Source organism: Oryx dammah, unplaced genomic scaffold (assembly GCF_014754425.2).
Source record: "Oryx dammah isolate SB20612 unplaced genomic scaffold, SCBI_Odam_1.1 HiC_scaffold_2, whole genome shotgun sequence".
Classification (NCBI taxonomy): Eukaryota; Metazoa; Chordata; class Mammalia; order Artiodactyla; family Bovidae; genus Oryx; species Oryx dammah.
Window position 1 is genome coordinate 21351565 of NW_024070186.1, and position 19443 is coordinate 21371007.

Here is a 19443-nt window from a genome sequence, read left to right on the forward strand (position 1 = left end):
ATTTGGTTTGGGTCCATTGTTTCTTAGGGGACTCATGAATGTTTACAATGAGTGACCCTAGAGACCATCCATCCCATATCCTCATTTTGCTGCTGCTGCTGCTGCTAAGTCGTTTCAGTCGTGTCCAACTCTTAGTGACCCCATGGACTGCAGCCTACCAGGCTCCTCCATCCATGGGATTTTCCAGGCAAGAGTACTGGCGTGGGGTGCCATGAGGAAATTAAGACCCACAGAGGGTAGTTGATGTCCTGAGGTCACAGAGCTGGCTATAACACCACTGTTTAGCTCTCCTGACTCTGGGTCCAGGGACCCTTTCTCTGCACTGGGCCATCACTTTTCTTTGGCCCCTTTCCCAAAGCTAAATCATACTGACCCAGCAGTTTGCAAACTTGCTTCTGTCCCAACACCCCCGGGGTCCTTACCACATCATAGTGATTATCTCTCTGGGAAAGGGTGGAGGGGAACTGTAATTAACAGAAATAAATTGTGCATCGCGTGAAAAAGAAAAAATTTGTTAGTTATTATTCTTCCCTTACCCTCTTGAGAATCATCATCAGCCCAACAGTCATTCAAACGTTAATTCTAAACAGGTCCATTAGAGTTTTTTTTTCTTTTAAATTTTAGATAGAGTAATCTGAAAGCTACATCTCAGAGAATACAGACAGTATTTGTTTCAGTTTGGCTAATGCTTCCAGCGGGCCTCTTGCAGAGAGGCGGAGCTCTGAAAATATTTGCAGAATGAGTGAATTCTTCTAATCATCCACAGCAATCAGAACTGACAGCCAAAGTCCTCCAATAAATAGTTTTGTCAGTTGCCATCATGCCCTCGGGGGCTGACTTTTGTCCGGCCTGAACATCTCTTGTTGGTTTCTTGGCAGCAAAGCGTAAATGTGAAATAGCTTAGCACACACTGCTTTCAAAACCTTTTGCAGAGAGAATACAGACATGTGTTTAATTACCTCTCAGTCTGGAGAGGCTAAAATTTAATTGACATGATTAATTTGTCTTCATTTACATTCCCCCAGAAACTGATCCTGAGACAAATGTTGAAGTGTAGGTAGTTTCTTTGGAAGTTGCAGGAAGCAGAGAAGTGAACTAACAAAGAACACACTATCCAGCCAGCTCCCTGTGAGAGACTGGAGCATCCCCACGGTGGGTCTGGGGGACAGTAAAGAATATAAGAGAGCTAAGGAAGCTGGGGTAGTAATACCCTCTCCTGTTGGTCATCTGACATCTGATAGCTGAGAGACCTTTCAGAGTCTTCAGAGAGAGCTGCTCCCAGGTGCAGAATCTGGCAGTGGGAAGGAAGCTGGGGAGAACTAACATGTCACCTAAGGAGTCAAGGTGGATGCTATCAACATCTGCTACCACTTTCCTGCCAGCTCCTAATCGGTAAAAGCTTGGAAAGAAGTTCCCGATAGGTTCTCTCTAGTCATGGTGTTAAAGATGTTGGGAACCTCAGTGGCCCAGGTTTTTTTTCTTTATTTACTTTTAATTGAAGAATAATTATAATATTGTGTTGGTTTCTGCCATACATCCACATGGATCAGCCATAGGTATACATATGTCCCCTCCCTCTTGAGCTTCCCTCCCACTTCCCACCCCATCCAGCCCCTCTAGGTTATCACAGAGCCCCAGTTTCAGTTCTTTAAGTCATACAGCAAATTCCCACTGGCTTTCTATTTTACATATGTTAGTGTATTTGTTTCCATGCTACACTCTCCATTCATCCCCCCTCTCCCCTTCCTACCCACCCCCAGCCTCATGTCATAAGTCTGTTCTCTATGTCTGCATCTCCATTGCTACCCTGCAAATAGGCTCATCAGTACCATCTTTCTAGATTCCATATATACGTGTTAATATACCATATTTGTTTTTCTCTTTGTGACTTATTTCACTCTGTTTAATAGGCTCTAGGTTTATCCACCTCATTGGAACTGACTCAAATGTGTTCCTTTCTATGGCTGAGTAATATTCCATTGCATTTAGGTACCACAGCTTCTTTTTCCATTCATCTGTCGATGGACATCTAGGTTGCTTCCACGTCCTGGCTATTGTAAATAGTGCTGTAAAGAACACTGGGGTACATCTGTCTTTTTCAATTATGGTTTTCTCAGGATATATGCCCAGTAGTGGCATTGCTGGGTCATATGGTAGTTTTATTCCTAGTGTTTTAAGAAATCTCCATACTGTCTACTATAGTGTCTGTATCAATTTACATTCCCACAGTGGTCCAGTTTTTGGAGCTTCTCAAGTTGCAAGATTCAGTGACTGGGGCATCAGGTTGGTCCAGAGAATTTCTAGAGTGTTTTAAAATCTGGCCCTTTCTTTTCTGTTTGATGTGGTTACCCAACTCAGGATATCTGGGTATACTTTGAGAACCTCCAACAGCATGCCACACCACCCTTCAGACCACCTGGTTAGCCATGGAACACACTACCCGGTCTGCAACTAGCAGACCTTAAAAAGAGCACCTTGGGAAATCCAGCAGGGTCGCTATTATTTGCATTTCCTAGATTCATGTGCTGAGCTATTTCCACTCTGTAGAGTAACAAAGAAAACAGAGAGTCCTGAGTGCAAGTATGCTCTACCCAGACCTTGGCTAGGTTAAGATCTTACAGTGCTCTTCTTTCTAAAACTTTTGCAGAACTTACAGGTGCATTGAAGTCATCTGTCCATTATTGTTAGAAGACTATTAATAGAATTCAAAAATTAAACCAATAACCATGTGAGGCCATTTGTGCTGGCTAGACCTCTGACATCCTTTCTGTTCATTCAAACAGCCTCAAAAGTAGGAACTATTGTTATTCCCACTTCACAGATGTGTTTTCTTCAACCAGGAAGGAAGAAAGGAAAGCAAGCAGAAAGGGAGAAAAGGCAGAGAAAGAGCTGGGAGCTTCTAAATTCCCTGCAACCAGGCTGCTTCTACTAAGTTTTTCTTTCACAGGTGCAAACGCTTCAAGCATCATATCATCAACAGGAAAATGATGTTCTGGGTAGCCAAAAAGACACTTTCAGGAATGTAGTCCTAAATGTCTGTTACAGTCTTTTTGTGGGCTTTCCCTGTGGCGCAGTGCTAAAGAACCCACCTGCAATGCAGGAGACGGAGGTTTGGTCCCTGGGTCAGGAAGGTGCCCTGGAGGAGGGCATGGCAATCCACTCCAGTATTCTTGCCTGGAGCATCCCATGGACAGAGGAACCTGGCAGGCTACAGTCCATAGTATCACAAAGAGTCGGACACAACTCAAGAGACTTGGCACACGCCCATGCATAGCCTTTTATGTCAATGTCAGCCCATCATGGTATATATAATCCCATGTTTCTTCCACCTGATGTTTCCCTTACAGTGTGCTGTCCTCCTGGAAATGGGGCCACTCTGCAGACTAAGAGCTCCCAAAGTTTCTGAGTCAGGCTGCTTAGGGATTGAAAGGTTGACCTTAACCCCTTCAGTTTGCCCCTGATGGAACTGGAGGCCCGCCTCCCAATTCCTAGAAGTTGCATCTCTCTCCCTTCTTCACTGCAGCTGGGTGATGTGTACAATAACCAAAAGCTTGTTTAATGTGGGCAGGTGCGGCGCTCTGATGACTCTCTCAGGGGCAAGGACTCCACAGCGAATAGATTGCCCCCATGCCTCCTGCCCTGACAGGAGGCCGCACTTGCCTCAGATCAGTTTAAGACATTTGTGGTCAGAAACTTTGTCTATGCTGTAACCATCATGCCTCAAATAGTCAGGATGACAGATTGTGGAGACGGTTAAGAATGAAGAGAGGTGAACAGATGGAGATGAATTGTGAGGTTTCTGGTTGTTGCTAACTTAGAGCGGGAGAAGACACTGAGACGGACTGGAGTGGTGCCCTCTGATGAAAATGTCCGTGGGCAGGTGTGGGGAGGGGCTGTTCTGTAACCTGTGCAGCAGTCCAGTGAGGCAGCTCAGTTGTGGTTATTGAGCACCTGAAATGTGCCTGGCACGACTGAAAACCTAAACTCTTGATTTATTTTTTATGCCTTCTTACATAAATCACTATGTGTTGGCTAGTGGCTACCATACTGGACAGCATGGATCTAGATCTACCCATGAGCAGCTAGAAGCTTTGGATAACATGTCACCATGTCATCTGCATTCACAAACAGTAGCTTGCCCTGTGGGGTAGATATTTTATATAGGCTGCCATGTCTGTGCCTTTTCTTTGCTTGCTTTTACCTGGAAGGGTCAATATTTTCTAGGGTATATGAACTTGGATTAAATGCATTTCTGGCACTCAACTGTAAGATGGGAAATTAGAAGTTCCATATGGTCCTGCCATGATAGTCAACTGGGGGAGTTCCTTTGGGGGAGCAGACTCCGAGAGTATCTGTAATCTGGGGGTCCCTGTGTGCTGATGAGTTGGCTATAATCTCAATGGCTTTTCCATGAAATAAGTCCTCACAGCAAGCACTGAGGAGGAATCATGTAGCATTTCTAAACCTCATAAAAACACCAAAGAGTCAGCTTTGAAAACAGCCCCAGCTTACTTTTATTTCTTATTTTATTTATTCATTTTAATATCTAATACCTTCACTTGGTTCCAAATTCAAAATGTACAATAAAGAGTGAAAAATGTCACCTCACCCGTGTCCCAGGCACCCAGTCTTTGTTGCTGGGTCAATAAATGTCACCCTTTTCCTATGTGCCCTTTCAGAGACATTTTATGCATATACAAGAAAATATGTACATATTTTCTCTCTTTTTACACAAATAGTATTATTTGGAACACACTGCTTCTCAGCCGCACAATATTGTACCACAGAGGGCAACAGAGCTAAATCTGGCCCACAAGCAATATCTGACCAGCTGCCTGTTTTTCCGCAAATAAAGTTTTATTGGAATGTAGCCATGCTCATCATTTACATATTGTCTACAGCTGTATTTGCATTATACCAGCAGAATTGCGTAGTTGCAACAGAGACCATATGGTCTGCCAAGCCTAAAACATTTACTATCTGGCCCTTTACAGAAAAGTTGCCAACCTTTGTTCCAGCTAATGTGTATCCCAGGGTTTATTTACCCTGCACCCTGTTGATGAATGGTGGCTTCCAATCTTTCCTATAATATTATAAATGATTAGTCACTAACTTTGTATGTCCCTCCTTTCCCAATATAAAAATGTATCTGTTAGATAAATTTATAGACATGGAATTGCTGGAGCAAAAATTATGTGCAATCAGTAATTTTGATAAACGTTGCCAAATTACCTTCCATAAAGGTTATAATAATTCTCATTAGAAATGTTTGAGAATATATATATTCCCTGCATCCTCATCAAGACTGAGTTCTCACACTGTGATCTCTTTGTGATCTTTGCCAATATTACAGGTAAAAATGGTTTTTCAGTATACTTTTATTTTGCCTTTGTCATGTTATGAGGAAGGTGGAACATCATGGCTGAATTTCATCCACATTTGCTTTTGTGTATTCTATCAGATCATATCTTCTGCCCATTTTTATTAGGTCTTGGACCCTATTAGTGGCTTGTAGTGGCTGTTTGTACATTAGAGAAATAATTAATTCTCTCTCCCCAAGTTGCAAATATCTTCCTAGCTTGTCACTTGTCCCTTGTCTCTTTTTGTTGTTTGTTTTAGCCACACTGCATGGCTTGCAGAATCCTAGTTTCCTGACCAAGGAATAAACCAAACTTTGGCAGTAGAAGCACAGAGTCCTAACCACTGGACCACCAGGGAGCTCCCTGTCACTGGTCTTTTTACTTACTTTATGGTGGTTCCAGCTAGCTTTCAAAAGTTGTTGTTAACCTGTAAGGAAGTGTTAGTATAGGAGCCAGGGGCTAGAATTTGGTTCCTGTAGCTGTGTGCTGTGGTGGTATGACCCAGCTGGTGCAGCTGGGGGCAGGTGTGGAGAGTCAAGAGTAGGAAAGATGAAGAGGCTGTCTCACCCTCTTCTTTACCTGACTGCCCAGCACAATCACAGGTGTTGTCGAGGGCGTGCCCAGGTCCTCACCTCCTATATTGCATTTTCATCCCCACGACTGGTCAACACCCAGTTGACTATCAGGGTATCACTTGCCATTACAACCTTGTCCTCACACCTTCTACCAAGAAATCTTCACTCGCTCACTCATTCAGACGCCGTTTGTCAAGCACAAACCAGGCGCTAGGCCCTGAGCTTGGTGCTGTGGACAGAAAGTCCCTGGCTTCAATTCTTGGCCATTTCTGGCACCTGATTCTTCTGATCTCAAAGCTGTCTTGGATATTTCTTAACAGTAGCTCTTTCCCAAGAAAAGCATAGGGAACTTACTTCTAAACCAAGAGATCTGCAAAGACAAGACAACACAAATCTCTGAGACATTAAGGTAGGGTGGCTTGTATTCAACATTTGGTCTCCTGGCAGGGACAGAGCAGAGGTGAGCCTTCTTAGGAATGGGGTGATCTCCATGAACCAGAGCAAAAATGCTGTCATTTCAACTTTTTCAATAATTACTTTAGGAAGAAAAATCTATTTTTCTCATCAGAATACTCCTCCTTCCTGAGCCTCTTCTGCTTTTCATCAGCGGACACACTTGCACACTACCAAGAAGGCAGGGTTCTGCCAGACCACGTGCTCCCATGGGTTTTCTTTGGCAGCTTCAACTGAGGCTGCGAATTGCTCCTGTACCCTAAAGAGAGCACCTTCATTAGCCAAACAGCTCTTGTGTAAATTCAAGAAGAGACTTGGCTCAGCCAAGCCAGGCCAGCTCTTCTGCCAGTCTTGATGTTTCACTGAGGGAGACAAGAACTTCTTTTTAATTCCCACTAAGGAGAACCCAAGTCCTCCTGGGTGGCATCCAGCCTTCTCCCTAGTAAATCCTACATCTGGCTGGGGTAGCTGCCTGGCAAAAGCTTTCCTCAGCTAAATAGCATTTATATGACACTTGTGACTATGAAGTGCCTTATAATCATAATAATGACAGCTAGTCCTCCTAATGAAAAGATTTTATTTAATTCCATGGTAGATCTTCCTCTACTGTAGTCCCAAACCTGTACCTGGGACACATTGTTGACCTTAAATAAAGGTCACTGGGTGTATTCTAGGGGTAAAAACCAGTTTAGGTGCCTGGGATGGAAGTTGAGGGGCGAGTACGAAGTTGTTCCTGCACACAAGGTGCTACACCCTAGTGTGAGGTTAGGTGGGGAGCAGGTGGGAGGTAGTGGACAGAAAGACCACTCTTCCACAAGACAGAGTGAGCCGAGCCAGGAAAGTAGGAGCTTATTAAGGGTTTACCAAGTGTCAAACAGTGTCCAGAGCACTTGACAGGCCTGTTCTTATTTTATCTTCCTAACCTGAGATAGCTACTGTGATTTCATCCATTATATAGAGAAGGAAACAGGCACAGAGAGGTTAGATAAATTACCCAAGATCACAAAGTTAGGACATGGCAGAGCTAGGATTCAAACCATGTGTTCTAACTATAGAATCAACATTCTTCACTGCTGGGCTGACCCAGACAGGTCACGTGGAGTGGGTGGGGAGCTGGGGAGCAGGGAGACCTTGATTCATCCTCTTTTTTAAGGATGAGCACAAGTGACATCATGTGTGAGGTTGGGAGGGCTTTGTCTTGAGGAACCAAAAGGTTATGCCGGGCTTCTGTCCGGATCTTTCCAGGCCACAATTCTGTGCCTTCCCTGTGGATGTGAAAATGAAAGTGTTTGTTGCTCAGTCATGTCCAACTCTTTGAGATCCTCTTGGAGTGTAGCCCACCAGGCATAAGATTCCTCTGTGAAGCAAGAAACCCCTGCTTCTCCAAGAAACCCATTGCTTTCCCCTTCTCCATGAAAGTGACCATAATGAGGTCAGTGTAATCCTGTGAGATCTGAGACGCTGAAGGGCAAGGACGTGAGCAAGGACGTGGGCAGAGCGATGCTCTCATAAAGCTGTTCCCCAGCTGCAAAACCCAGAGAGCTTGTGAGACTCTGGAGCCCACGCAGCAACGGCTCAGGGAAAGGCAGACTGCACATGTCCACCCTTGAGTGCTCAGCTTGGACTCATGTTCAGTGCTCAGCTTGGACCCGCGTCACTGCTCTCCATACTCTGCCTCTCTTAAACTCTCACTCTCCCCTCACACCACACAATCACCACTCCCAAGTCACCTTTCCAAGTGCCCAGGGTGTTTGGAGGAATGGCAGCGCTAATCAGCAAAGTGTGGAGATGGCTCTTTTCCCCTCCAATTGGATGGCTCTTTACCATCCAGTTCTTCATTCTGACTTCCTTGACAGCCTGCTGCTCTTTTTCTCTCACATCCATCCTTCATGTGCAACACCATGCTAATTTGTAACAGTTAATTTGAAAATTTTTACCATATTTCAAAATGCCAATACACTCTCCTGCCCCAGAAATATTACTGGAGTGCAAACCTGAGTAGCCCAGCTCCTGCAGAGTGGAGCCAAGGTTTCAAGCTGGTTTGCAAGCCTCGGGACCAACATATTTGAATCTCAGCACACATCCCAGCAATGGCACTGAACCACAGATCAAGGTCCTCCCTTCCCATGCTCAGGGGCTCGAAACACCCCTGCTGTTTGGTGTATGAGAAGCAATCTGGAGGTGTTGGGTCAACATAAATCTAAAAGCCACTGGAGAAGAACATGTTATACTTTTAGGTGAGTTAAAACAATTGACTGTCCCCATATGAAGGGCAAGTATCATTTGTGGCAAGCTGATTTAAGAAGGTTGTCATTATTGTTCAGTCGCCAAGTCGTGTCCAACTCTTTGTGACCCCATGGAGTGCAGCACAGCAGGCTTCCCTGTCCTTCACTATTTCCTGGAGTTTGCTCAAACTTGTTTGAGTCAGTGATGCCATCCAACCATCTCATCCTCTGTCACCCCTTCTCCTCTTGAGAATGTTGGAGATGTGGTATAAAACAATATTTAAACCCATAGGGATCAAATTAGTTTCTTTTTCTTTCCACCTTAATTTTAAAAATGGTGTAAGAAAGTTTCCATTTAGTGCTAGGACGTCACTAACACTTCTCTTATATTAATTCCACTTTTCAACAAAGAGAAAGCCAGCTTTGAGATTCTGCAGCTTGGCAAGCAGCATGTTAGAATACAATCAGCGGTTTGTTTTCATTTTATTGACTTTTCAGTTATCTTTTATCTTTGGCAACTAATACAGTTTTATCAGTTTCTGTAACAACCTAGAACTTCGCTTCCATGGACCAGGCGTCACATGGAAGTTTTAAATGCACATTCCTGGGATCCGCTCAGGACCTCTTGACTCAGAATCTGAATTTTCACAAGGTCTCCCAGATGATGCGGCCACACATTAATATTTGAGAACTTAACTGCAGATCACGTTTTTAAAGACATTTATTTACAAAGAAAAAGTGAATTGATTCAAATAAAAACAGTTTGAATAAGTATTCATATATGTGACAAACCATGCTCGTTGTCTAAGAATACTTGGGAAGCATTTGGGTACAGCATTTTGCTAATAAAACTGAGACATGTCGATTCATCTCTCCAGAGACCAGTGTGTACCACTGAACCACAGACTACATTATCTGAATGCAGTAGAGGGACAGTTCATTCCTTGGCCAGCAGCTTTACCCCAGGCCTGCCCACCAAGGAACGGAAATATGCCTCCATGGGGCTGGACTTCCCCTCGTGCCCAGCTCTAACTCATGCTGTGCTGGTGACATTTCCCAACTTCTCTCTGCAGGGAAATGTAAACACATGTATTTATGTGCCAGTCATATTCATATTACTACTTCAGTTCAGTCGCTCAGTCGTGTCCGACCCTTTGTGACTCCGTGAATCGCAGCACTCCAGGCCTCCCTGTCCATCACCAACTCCCAGAGTTTACCCAAACCCATGTCCATCGAGTCGGTGATGCCATCCAGCCATCTCATCCTCGGTCGTCCCCTTCTCCTCCTGCCCCCAATCCCTCCCAGCACCAGGGTCTTTTCCAGTGAGACAACTCTTCACATGAGGTGGCCAAAGTATTGGAGTTTCAGCCTCAGCATCAGTCCTTCCAATGAACACCCAGGACTGATCTCCTTTAGGATGGACTGGTTGGATCTCCTTGTAGTCCAAGGGATTCTCAAGAATCTTCTCCAACACCACAATTCAAAAGCATCAGTTATTTGGTGCTCAGCTTTCTTCACAGTCCAACTCTCACATCCATACATGACCACTGGAAAAACCATAGCCTTGACTAGACGGACCTTTGTTGGCAAAGTAATGTCTCTGCTTTTGAATATGCTATCTAGGTTGGTCGTAACTTTCCTTCCAAGGAGTAAGTGTCTTTTAATTTTATGGCTGCAGTCACCATCTGCAGTGATTTTGGAGCCCCCAAAAATAAAGTCTGACACTGTTTCTACTGTTTTCCCATCTATTTCCCAAGAAGTGATGGGACCAGATGCCATGATCTTTGTTTTCTGAATGTTGAGCTTTAAGCCAACTTTTTCACTCTCTTTTTTCACTTTCCTCAAGAAGCTCTTTAGTTCTTCTTCACTTTCTGCCATAAGGGTGGTGTCATCTGCATATCTGAGGTTATTGATATTTCTCCTGGCAATCTTGATGCCAGCTTGTGCTTCTTCCAGTCCAGCGTTTCCCATGATGTACTCTGCATATACTACTTAGAGGTAACATAAAAGTTTCTGTTGATATTTTCTTCATGTTATTTTAGAAATAACAAATTTTAAGATAAAATACTTTGTTTTTCCATTAGAACCTATAGCTTCAGTGTGACTTGCTATTTCTTACAAAATCTGCCAGCCATTTTAATAATTCTGTCATCAACTGTAGTGTCACAAAATCAGAAAAGTTCTTGATTATTAATATCAAATTAAACAGAAAGTCACTCACATCATAGGAATGAGGACAACTCTGCTGTGAATTTTGGTTGATATTTTCATTGATTTTAATGAGTTCATTCATCAGTGTTATGAGTGACTTCTTTGTGAATCACATAGTAATTTTCAAATACTGGAAGGATAGCCCCTCTAATTTTTGTGACATTATCAATGCAATAGCTATAGACATGACCCACTTTTAAGTTTAATCTGCATTATTAACACTTTCTGCATCCCTTTCTTATGTCTGCACAATCAACAAAACAATAATTCAATCCCTGATTTGTAGTGTTTGCCAGTTTCCATGGTGTAAGTACTCTCACCATGGCTGATTTCAAACTACTGTATAGCTCAGTCATGTCTGACTCTTTGTGACCCTATGGACTGTAGCCCACAAGGCTCCTCTGTACATGGAATTTTCCGGGCAAGTATACTGGATTGAATTGCCATTTCCTCCTCCAGGGAAGCTTCCTGATATAGGTATTGAACCCACATCTCTTGTGTCTCCTGCGCTGGCAGGTAGGTTCTTTACCACTGAGCCACCTGGGAAGCCCATTAGTTATCATTAGGAGTATTCAACTATAGTGACTTTTGCAAACTCATTTGTTAGGTACTATTCCTTGTTACATATAGAAAATATATACAGCCAATATTTGCACACTTTTAAGGTTCTAAAAACCTCCACATGCATAACTGATGGGGGCCTCACAGTGACCCCAGGAGGCAGTCATCATACGATTATCATTCCCCACTCAACATCATCTAAGGGTACAGACTGGAACTCAGAGAGGCTGAATAATGGGCCAGAGATGCACAGCCATGGGCCCACCAGTCAGAGCTGAGCCCACGGGTTCTGCTGTCCTTCAGCTGCTCCCTGGCATTTAATGGACATTTTAGTTGAGCTCTTAATAGACCTCAAACAGCAAGAATTGGCTACTGAGATGTGAGCCTTTTGATTTGGGATTTTTTAGCCAGTCGATTAGGTTGGACTATTTGGGCGTAATTCTATAAATAAGTATTCATATGTGGTAAAGATGGGAAACTCAGAAAGCCAGTAACCTAGGAGAGAAAGCAATTTATTTTCTCCTATGTCATTGACTTGGAGACCTTTCATCGGACTGCACTGAAGAAACACGAGGGAGAACTCTGGTGTTTTCCCTTTTCTCCAGCAAAGAGGAGTAGCAGTGACCTGCTCTCTTGAATGTAGGAGGAATCAGAATATGTCCGTCTTGCTCTGGGGAGAAATACAGATCTTCCCCCTGTATTCACAGTGGCGGTCAGATGGATCTTTACAGGAAAACAGCAGCTTTCAGGTCGAGTTGGTTCACCCCTTGTTGGAGGAAAGTGTAGGACAATTGCAACGCTGGAAGGAGTTCAAATTTCCAAAGTTTATCATGGTTACAACGCCTACATTTTTTTTTTATAATCCTTCCTGATGACCCCTTAGCACTGGGTTTTTTATTATCAATTAATTTGGGGGGGTGCACTGGGTCTTCTTTGCTGCACACAGGCTTTCTGTAGTTGTGGCAAGTTGCAACTACTCTTTGTTGTGGTGCACCACCTTATCTTTGCAGGGGCATCTCTTGTTGCTAAGCATGGGCTCTAGGCACACAGACTTCAGTAGCTGCAGCATGTGGACTCAGCAGTTGTGACTTGCAGGCCCTAGAGCAGAAGGGCTCCGGTAGTTACGGTGCATAGGCTTGATTGCTCCCCAACATGTGGAATCTTCCCAAACCAGGAACTGAACCTGTGTCCCCTGCACTAGCAGGCAGATTGTTAATCACTGAGCCACCAGAGAAGTCTGAAATGCCTATGTTTTTGATTCAGCAGTTTCACTACAGCAATTTACCCCTCAAAGATCCCCCCATGTACGGAAAATGAGGGATTGTGTCATTGTTCATAACAGGTCAAGACTGGAAACAAGGTAAGTGTCAATCAGTGGCAAACTTCCAAATAATCACAGTACTTCCAAGCAAGGTAATATCATGCAACCCTTAAAAAGAATGTAATTGATCTACATGTACTGCTATAGAATAGTTTCTAAAAATGTATTAAGTACCAAAGCAAGGAGGGATGTTCATGTGCATCTGTTTATAAATGAACGAAATAGCTCTGAGATAGGAGCTATAAGATAGGAGATATAAGATATAAGGAAGATATAAGGAGATATAAGAAACTAGAAACAGAATGAAGTAATTAGGGCACAGGAAGAAAAGGTGACTTTCTACTATATATCCTTTAGAAGATCTTTTGTATTTTATTCTATTTGCATGTATTATATGTTCAAATTACTTAAGTGTTGGAATACAAGTTCATGTGAGCACCTATTAAAAAGAAAAAGTGATTTTTAAGTCAAATGGCTGTTTCCAAGAAGGTGAGAGGGAATGACGGCTTCAGGCTGTGGCTCCTCTGCTCACTCCTGACTCTCCACAGCAACAGGCGGAACTGGCTCGCAGGGCCCAGACCCAGGAAGAGAAGCTGGCTGCAGCCCTCAGGGTGGAGTTGCACAACACTTCCTGCCAAATCCAGAGCCTGCAGGCTGAGACGGAGTCCTTACGAGCTCTGGTGAGTAGGCCAGGAACAGTCCTGGCCTTTCCTGTGTCAAGTTTAACTCTCGACTGTCTAACTGTAGTCATATGGGTTTCCCATCTCATAGCACGTGAGAGTTTTGAGGCCTGCAAAGGATCCTCTGATACTGAATGCCAAGTGTAGTAGGTAGAGTTAGCACCCCAGATCTTACCAGCAAATAACAACCAGATCAGACACTGATCTATATTTATTTCTACTAATCACATTTTGCCACCTGTACACATACCTAGAATGGGAATCTGACTCAGCATTCTCATATCTTGTAAAGTTGCTGCTGCTGCTGCTAAGTCGCTTCAGTCCGACTCTGTGCAACCCCAGACGGCAGCTCGACAGGCTCCCCGGTCCCTGGGATTCTCCAGGCAAGAATACTGGAGTGGGTTGCCATTTCCTTCTCCAGTGCATGAAAGTGAAAAGTGAAAGTGAAGTCGCTCAGTCGTGTCTGTTAGGAAGATTTAAATGAGATAATATGGTAGCCTCTGCTTAACAGTAGTCATGATTCAAGATGACGTCTTGGGCAAGAATCTTCCATTTCAGTCACAATAGTCAAAAGAGAGTACAGAAACTTGTTTCAACAAGACTCAGTCCAATTTAGAAAGATATTTGTTTCTTAGGTGTCATATAAAAAGCCAGATTCTAAATTATAGAACTACATAATTAGAACTACTAAAAACTGTTAAAGATGCTTACCATTTTTTAAAGGTGTTTACTGGTCAGTAAAGCCCTTCAGTTTGCAGGGCTTGGTATATGGGAAGATGAGAAGAAAGTTTCAGCCTAGTGGGGAGATAGGGCAGTAAGTGTAACCATAATACAAGTGCTGTTATCTAGGCAACACACACACACACACACACACACACACACACCTGCTCTGTATCAGGTCCTGTCTCTGGGGTTATAGAGACCAGGTTCCTGCTCTCAAGGAGCTCAGCATCTGCTACAGGAGACATGCCCCTAAGAAGCTCAGCCCACTTCAAGGGCACGTGTGTGCTTGGGAAGCTGTGAAACCCAGAGAAGGGACCCCTGAATCCAGCCTGGTGGTGGCAGACACAAGAGGTTTCCTGAGAAAGGTGACCCCTGATCTTGGACATGGGGTAAATAGGAGTAGCCAGGTGAGGAGGAGGGGGATACAAGCAGATGTGGGCTTTAGATAGCACACGGTGGCTGCTGTTAGCGGCGGGGTGGTGGGGTGCTGTGGTGCAGAGAAGGAGGAACTACAGTCAGAGGAAATGAGCTGGGAGGCCACGGAGGTTCCTCCAGATGAGAGGCGATAAGCATCCATGCAGGGTATTGGTGGCTGGAGCAGAGGGGGCACAAATGGGAAAATGTTTCAGAATATACAAGAGGCAGGATTCTGATCATTGAATTTGGGAGGGAAGCAGGATCAGGGGCATATCTTTCCCTGGTTTCCAGCTCCTGTTGAGTTCACCAGCTGGAGCACAGGAGAGGAGGGGCCAGCAGGTTTGGAAGGAAGCCAATGGCTTCATTTTGAACACCTTGATTTGAGGTGCCCACAACCTGTGTATGTTTCTAGGAAGAACCTCAGTAGCAAATCTGCATGGGTGGGGAGACGTCTGTGCTGGACACATCAACACCAGAGTGACCAAGTCGTGAGTCTGGTAGAGACCAACCGATGCAGCTCAGCTCAGAGAGAGACAGGCTAAGGGTAGGGCGAAGGGGCAGCTGGGGAAGAGGAACTAGCACAGTGTGCTACCCAAACACTGAGGAAAGACATGCCGAGGGGATAGAGACCAGAGACATTATTTCTGACTGTGGAATGTGGGAAGCGTGAAGGAGGAGACAGCCTCCCAGCAGGACAGTGAGTAGGGGTTCACGGAGGAAGGAAGGGGCCCGGAGCGTGAGCAGTCAGGAGCAAAGGGGCTTGGAGGCAGTTCAGGGAGAAGACTGCAAAATTTCTTTGAAGAAACACCTGCAGACTGCCTCGTGTGTGTGTGTGTGTGTGTGTATTTCTCTCTCCTTTCATCTCTCTCCTTCTCTCACTCATCTCCCTCTATTTTCTCTCATCATTCTTTCTCATAGGCCCTCCCTTCTGGTCTTCCTCCCCTCTTTTTCTTCCTCGTCTCCCTCTCCACCTCCACCCCCATAGGAAGGATCAGTGAATTAGACTAAACAAGACTCTGGCCTCCCCAGGAGGATTCATAACTTCCCCACGGAGCCTCCTCAGTAGGTCAAGGTAATCGTCCTGGGAGAAACAGACCAGGCGGAGGCCAGCCCCTCCCACTGCTCTGCCCACCTCCCTCTTCCCAGGGCCTGTCCGTCGGCCTCAGGCTTGGCCCGCGTTCCCTCTCTTGTAGAAGCGAGGCCTGGAGAACACCCTGCACGACGCCAAGCACTGGCACGACATCGAGCTGCAGAACCTGGGCGCGGTGGTCAGCAGGCTGGAAGCGGAGCTCAGGGAGATGCGCGCGGAGGCGGAGCAACAGCTGCAGGCCCGGGAGCACCTGCTGTCGCACAAATGCCAGCTGCAGCGGGACGTGGCGTCCTACCACGCGCTGCTGGACCGCGAGGAGAGCAGGTGCGTCTCTGCTCAGCTTTGTTAGGAGAGGGGTAGGTACTCATAGGTTTCGATTAAACATTTTCTCAAATACTATTGAAGTAATTAATGTAAAAAGGAGAAATCACCGCCCAGCACACCCTCTCAACTCCCACAGCCTGACTGTCCTCCCAGGACTTTTCCATTCATATGTACATAGTATTTGTCTTCCCTGGTGGCTCAGTGGTAAAGAATCCACCTGCCAAGGAGGAGGCAAGCATTGGATCCCTGGGTGGGGAAGATCTCCTGGAGAAGGAAATGGCAACCAACTCCAGAATTCTTGCCTGGAAAATCCCATGGACAGAGGAGACTGGGGCTACAGTCCATGGGTTTGCAAAGAGTCAGACACGACTTAGCAACTAAGCAACACAATATATAGATGAATATATAGTATATTCTTATGTGTGTATAAATATATGTGTGGATGTCAGTATATATTCATGTATACAGACATATAGACACACACCTGTAGACACACCTATATGGTTCACACTTACCTCATACTACATGGTAGCTGTTAGCAATGCTTTCTGCTACATGTTACTGCTGCTGCTGCTGCTAAGTCGCTTCAGTCGTGTCCGACTCTGTGTGACCCCATAGACGGCAGCCCACCAGTCTCCCCCATACCTGGGATTCTCCAGGCAAGAACACTGGAGTGGGTTGCCATTTCCTTTTCCAATGCAGGAAAGTGAAAAGTGAAAGTGAAGTCGCTCAGTCATGTCTGACTTGTAGCGACCCCATGGACTGCAGCCCATCAGGCTCCTCCATCGATGGGCTTTTCCAGGCAAGCATACTGGAGTGGGGTGCCATTGCATGTAGAAAGTCCTTATTAATGAAGCTATAAACCAACACTCCTGAAACATGCCAAGCCTGGGCATCTTTTTAAAAATGCAAATTCTGCTTCTGTAAGTCTGAGACAGGACCTGAGACTCTGCATTTCTGACCCAACTCTCAGGTGATGCCTGTACTGCTGGGCCACAGACCACACTTTGAGCAGCAAGGGCATAAACCATGTTCACCTGAAAGTTTCAGAAATGAGGTAGGCTAGGCTGCTCATGGGGAGAAGGCAATGGCAACCCATAAAAGACTTTCTCTTTTATCTCATTAACCAGAGTCTGCTCACATGATTAGACCTACCTGCAAGGGAAGCCGGGAAAGCAACTATTTAGCTTTTCCAGCCTCCATAGTGGACAGAGGTGAGAGGTTGGGAATGACATGTGTACGTCAATGTACATATACGTGTGTATGCGGTATATATATAACACACATATATTCATATGTGTGGTATATATACATATACACCATGCACATATGTATGCATATAGCAGTACTTTTTTAATGGGTAAGGACACCCTGAAGCATAGGCATGAGGCTTGGGGCTCAGCTTCCTTGCCAATTCTTTAAGGAAATTCAAGCCTTTCTTTCATCATAATTCTGTATCTTCATGCCCTCCAAGGTCCGTTCTATGGCACACATTGAATGAGAAATAGAATAGCAGGGCTAAGAGACGACTTGTTGATTATGTAGTACAATGGCTTGTGATTCCAGAGAGAATAAGAAGTCCAGAGCAGAAAAAGATTTTCCCATGGTCCCACAGGGCAGCAGAGCTGGATCCCAGGTGTCCTGGCTCTCACTGTGGTCTGTGCCATCCCCTTCTTAGAAGGTGAGAGGGCCAGGAAGCAACCTAACACTCACTCCTTTCAAACAAAAAACATGGCATCCAGCTCCTGTTTCCATCTGCCTTTTTATTGGATTGATTTCTGTTGATTATAAAAGCTAGATGTTTGTAACAAAGCTAATTTTTTCAGGTGCGTATGAATAACTGAAACACAAAAGTAACAAGATAGGTTAAGTTTACTTCAAGAACTCCATCCAGTGAGTGCCTGCCATGTGCCAGCACAGTCTCAAGCTCTATGCTATCTTCATTTCCCCTCAAAACTCTGCCAGAACCACATCATTATCCTCATTTTACAGACAGGAAACAAAATCAAAGAGAGCTTAAGTCATTTACCCAGGGTCACACAGCTAACAACCGTGGAGGTAGGAGTTGAAACTCAAACTGTCTTGTTCCAAAGGCCAAATTCTTTCTATGAAACATCTACCTTTCCTATAATCCTATTGTGATGTCTTTACTAATTTTCATCATCCATGGCTTTTCTCACTCAGATGTGTTTTTGGGGTTTTGTTTGTTTCAGCTAATGGAGAAATACCCATTTTTCATGAAGAAAATGCTGGCTTCCTCACCAAGTGACCAATGAAGTTCCCTGAGGAATTCCCACCCCCACCCCCTTACCCCCCAACCCCCCACCCCCATCTCCCCTCTCTTCCCACTCCCCACCCCAAGCTGGATTTCCTGGTTGGTTCAGCTTGAGCTGAAATGCTTCCTGGAAGAGGAGAGGGTCCTGCTGCCTTAATTCAAGTAGTCTGTAGCTCGAGCAACCTCCCTTGCCCCTCTCAATAAACGCTTTGTGTGTGGCTTCCAGTCTGCCCACCTTGTTCAACCCATTATCAGATAGAGATGGATATCACTTTACCTACCTGGGCTTCCCTCATGGGGCCATTCTTAAAGGCTTCTGGAAGGATCCTGGAGCATGATGCCATCTTCCTCATTATTCAAGGGTCAGCTGCTCATGGGTTTATCAACATAAATGTGCTTCTGGGGTGAGAGTTGTGCTCAGCATACCAGATTGCCACCACTGGGGGAAGAAAACCATATTCTTGCTAGAGGGGGTCAGCATGTAGTGTGATCAGAGAGCATTCAGGTGTCTTTAGTGTGCTCTGCATGAATAGTTATGCACAGACTCCCACATTTCACTACTGTTGGCAGAGCACCTCTCTCAATCAGTTTAAAGGGAACTTCAGTTTAAATCTGTGGGAGACGAATTAGGTGGTGATTGTGGCTGCCTACACTTGCAGCCTCAGAACATTCTTCCAGGGTCCTTCCCCAGCCCTCTCGGGGCTCAGGCCAGCCAAATATAGTTCATGACTCTGCCGCCTACCCATTCGAGGCGCCCCTGCCTTCTGATTAAAACTGAAACCACCACCTGTGTCCTAGCACAGGCTCTCAGTGCCTCCAAAACCACACACACACACAGCCCAGACTTAATTTATTAATTCCTCCCCCAAGCTCCTATCAGCACACCTGTCACACAGAATTACAGATCAAAGTTAAAAAATGATCCAAGCTGAGTCTCTGTCCTCACATAAGCAGCTAATCCAGACAGGGCAGTGTGTCCAACATGGGCACATTTGAAGACCCCCTCCTTCAGTTCCTGGGCTTCCAAATAGCCAAGGTCAACATAAACAAATAGAATCTTATTTACCTTTAAGAAAGTTAGAAAGAGAAGGGAGGTAAGACATGGGGATCGCCTGGTTGAAATCACTCCAGCTGGTTTCCCTTTTGGCTTCCAGGATCAAAGGAATTGTATTAATAAGTCAGGTGGGCAGGACAGCTATTTAGTTTGCATGGCACCTTTGCATGATTC

At 45.0% G+C, this 19443-nt stretch overlaps 1 protein-coding gene across 1 annotated transcript in view; it reads left to right on the forward strand.

Moving 5' to 3' along the window:
• BFSP2 (beaded filament structural protein 2) overlaps nucleotides 1–18440 on the forward strand; it is a 74372-nt gene extending 55932 nt beyond the window's left edge. Inside the window, exons 5-7 of the mRNA XM_040232760.1 lie at nucleotides 13255–13386; nucleotides 15720–15940; nucleotides 18154–18440. Of these exons, the coding sequence (XP_040088694.1) occupies nucleotides 13255–13386; nucleotides 15720–15940; nucleotides 18154–18157 (357 nt within the window). The 3' untranslated portion in view covers nucleotides 18158–18440. The remainder of the gene's footprint in view (nucleotides 1–13254; nucleotides 13387–15719; nucleotides 15941–18153) is intronic.
• Nucleotides 18441–19443: the final 1003 nt, after the last annotated feature.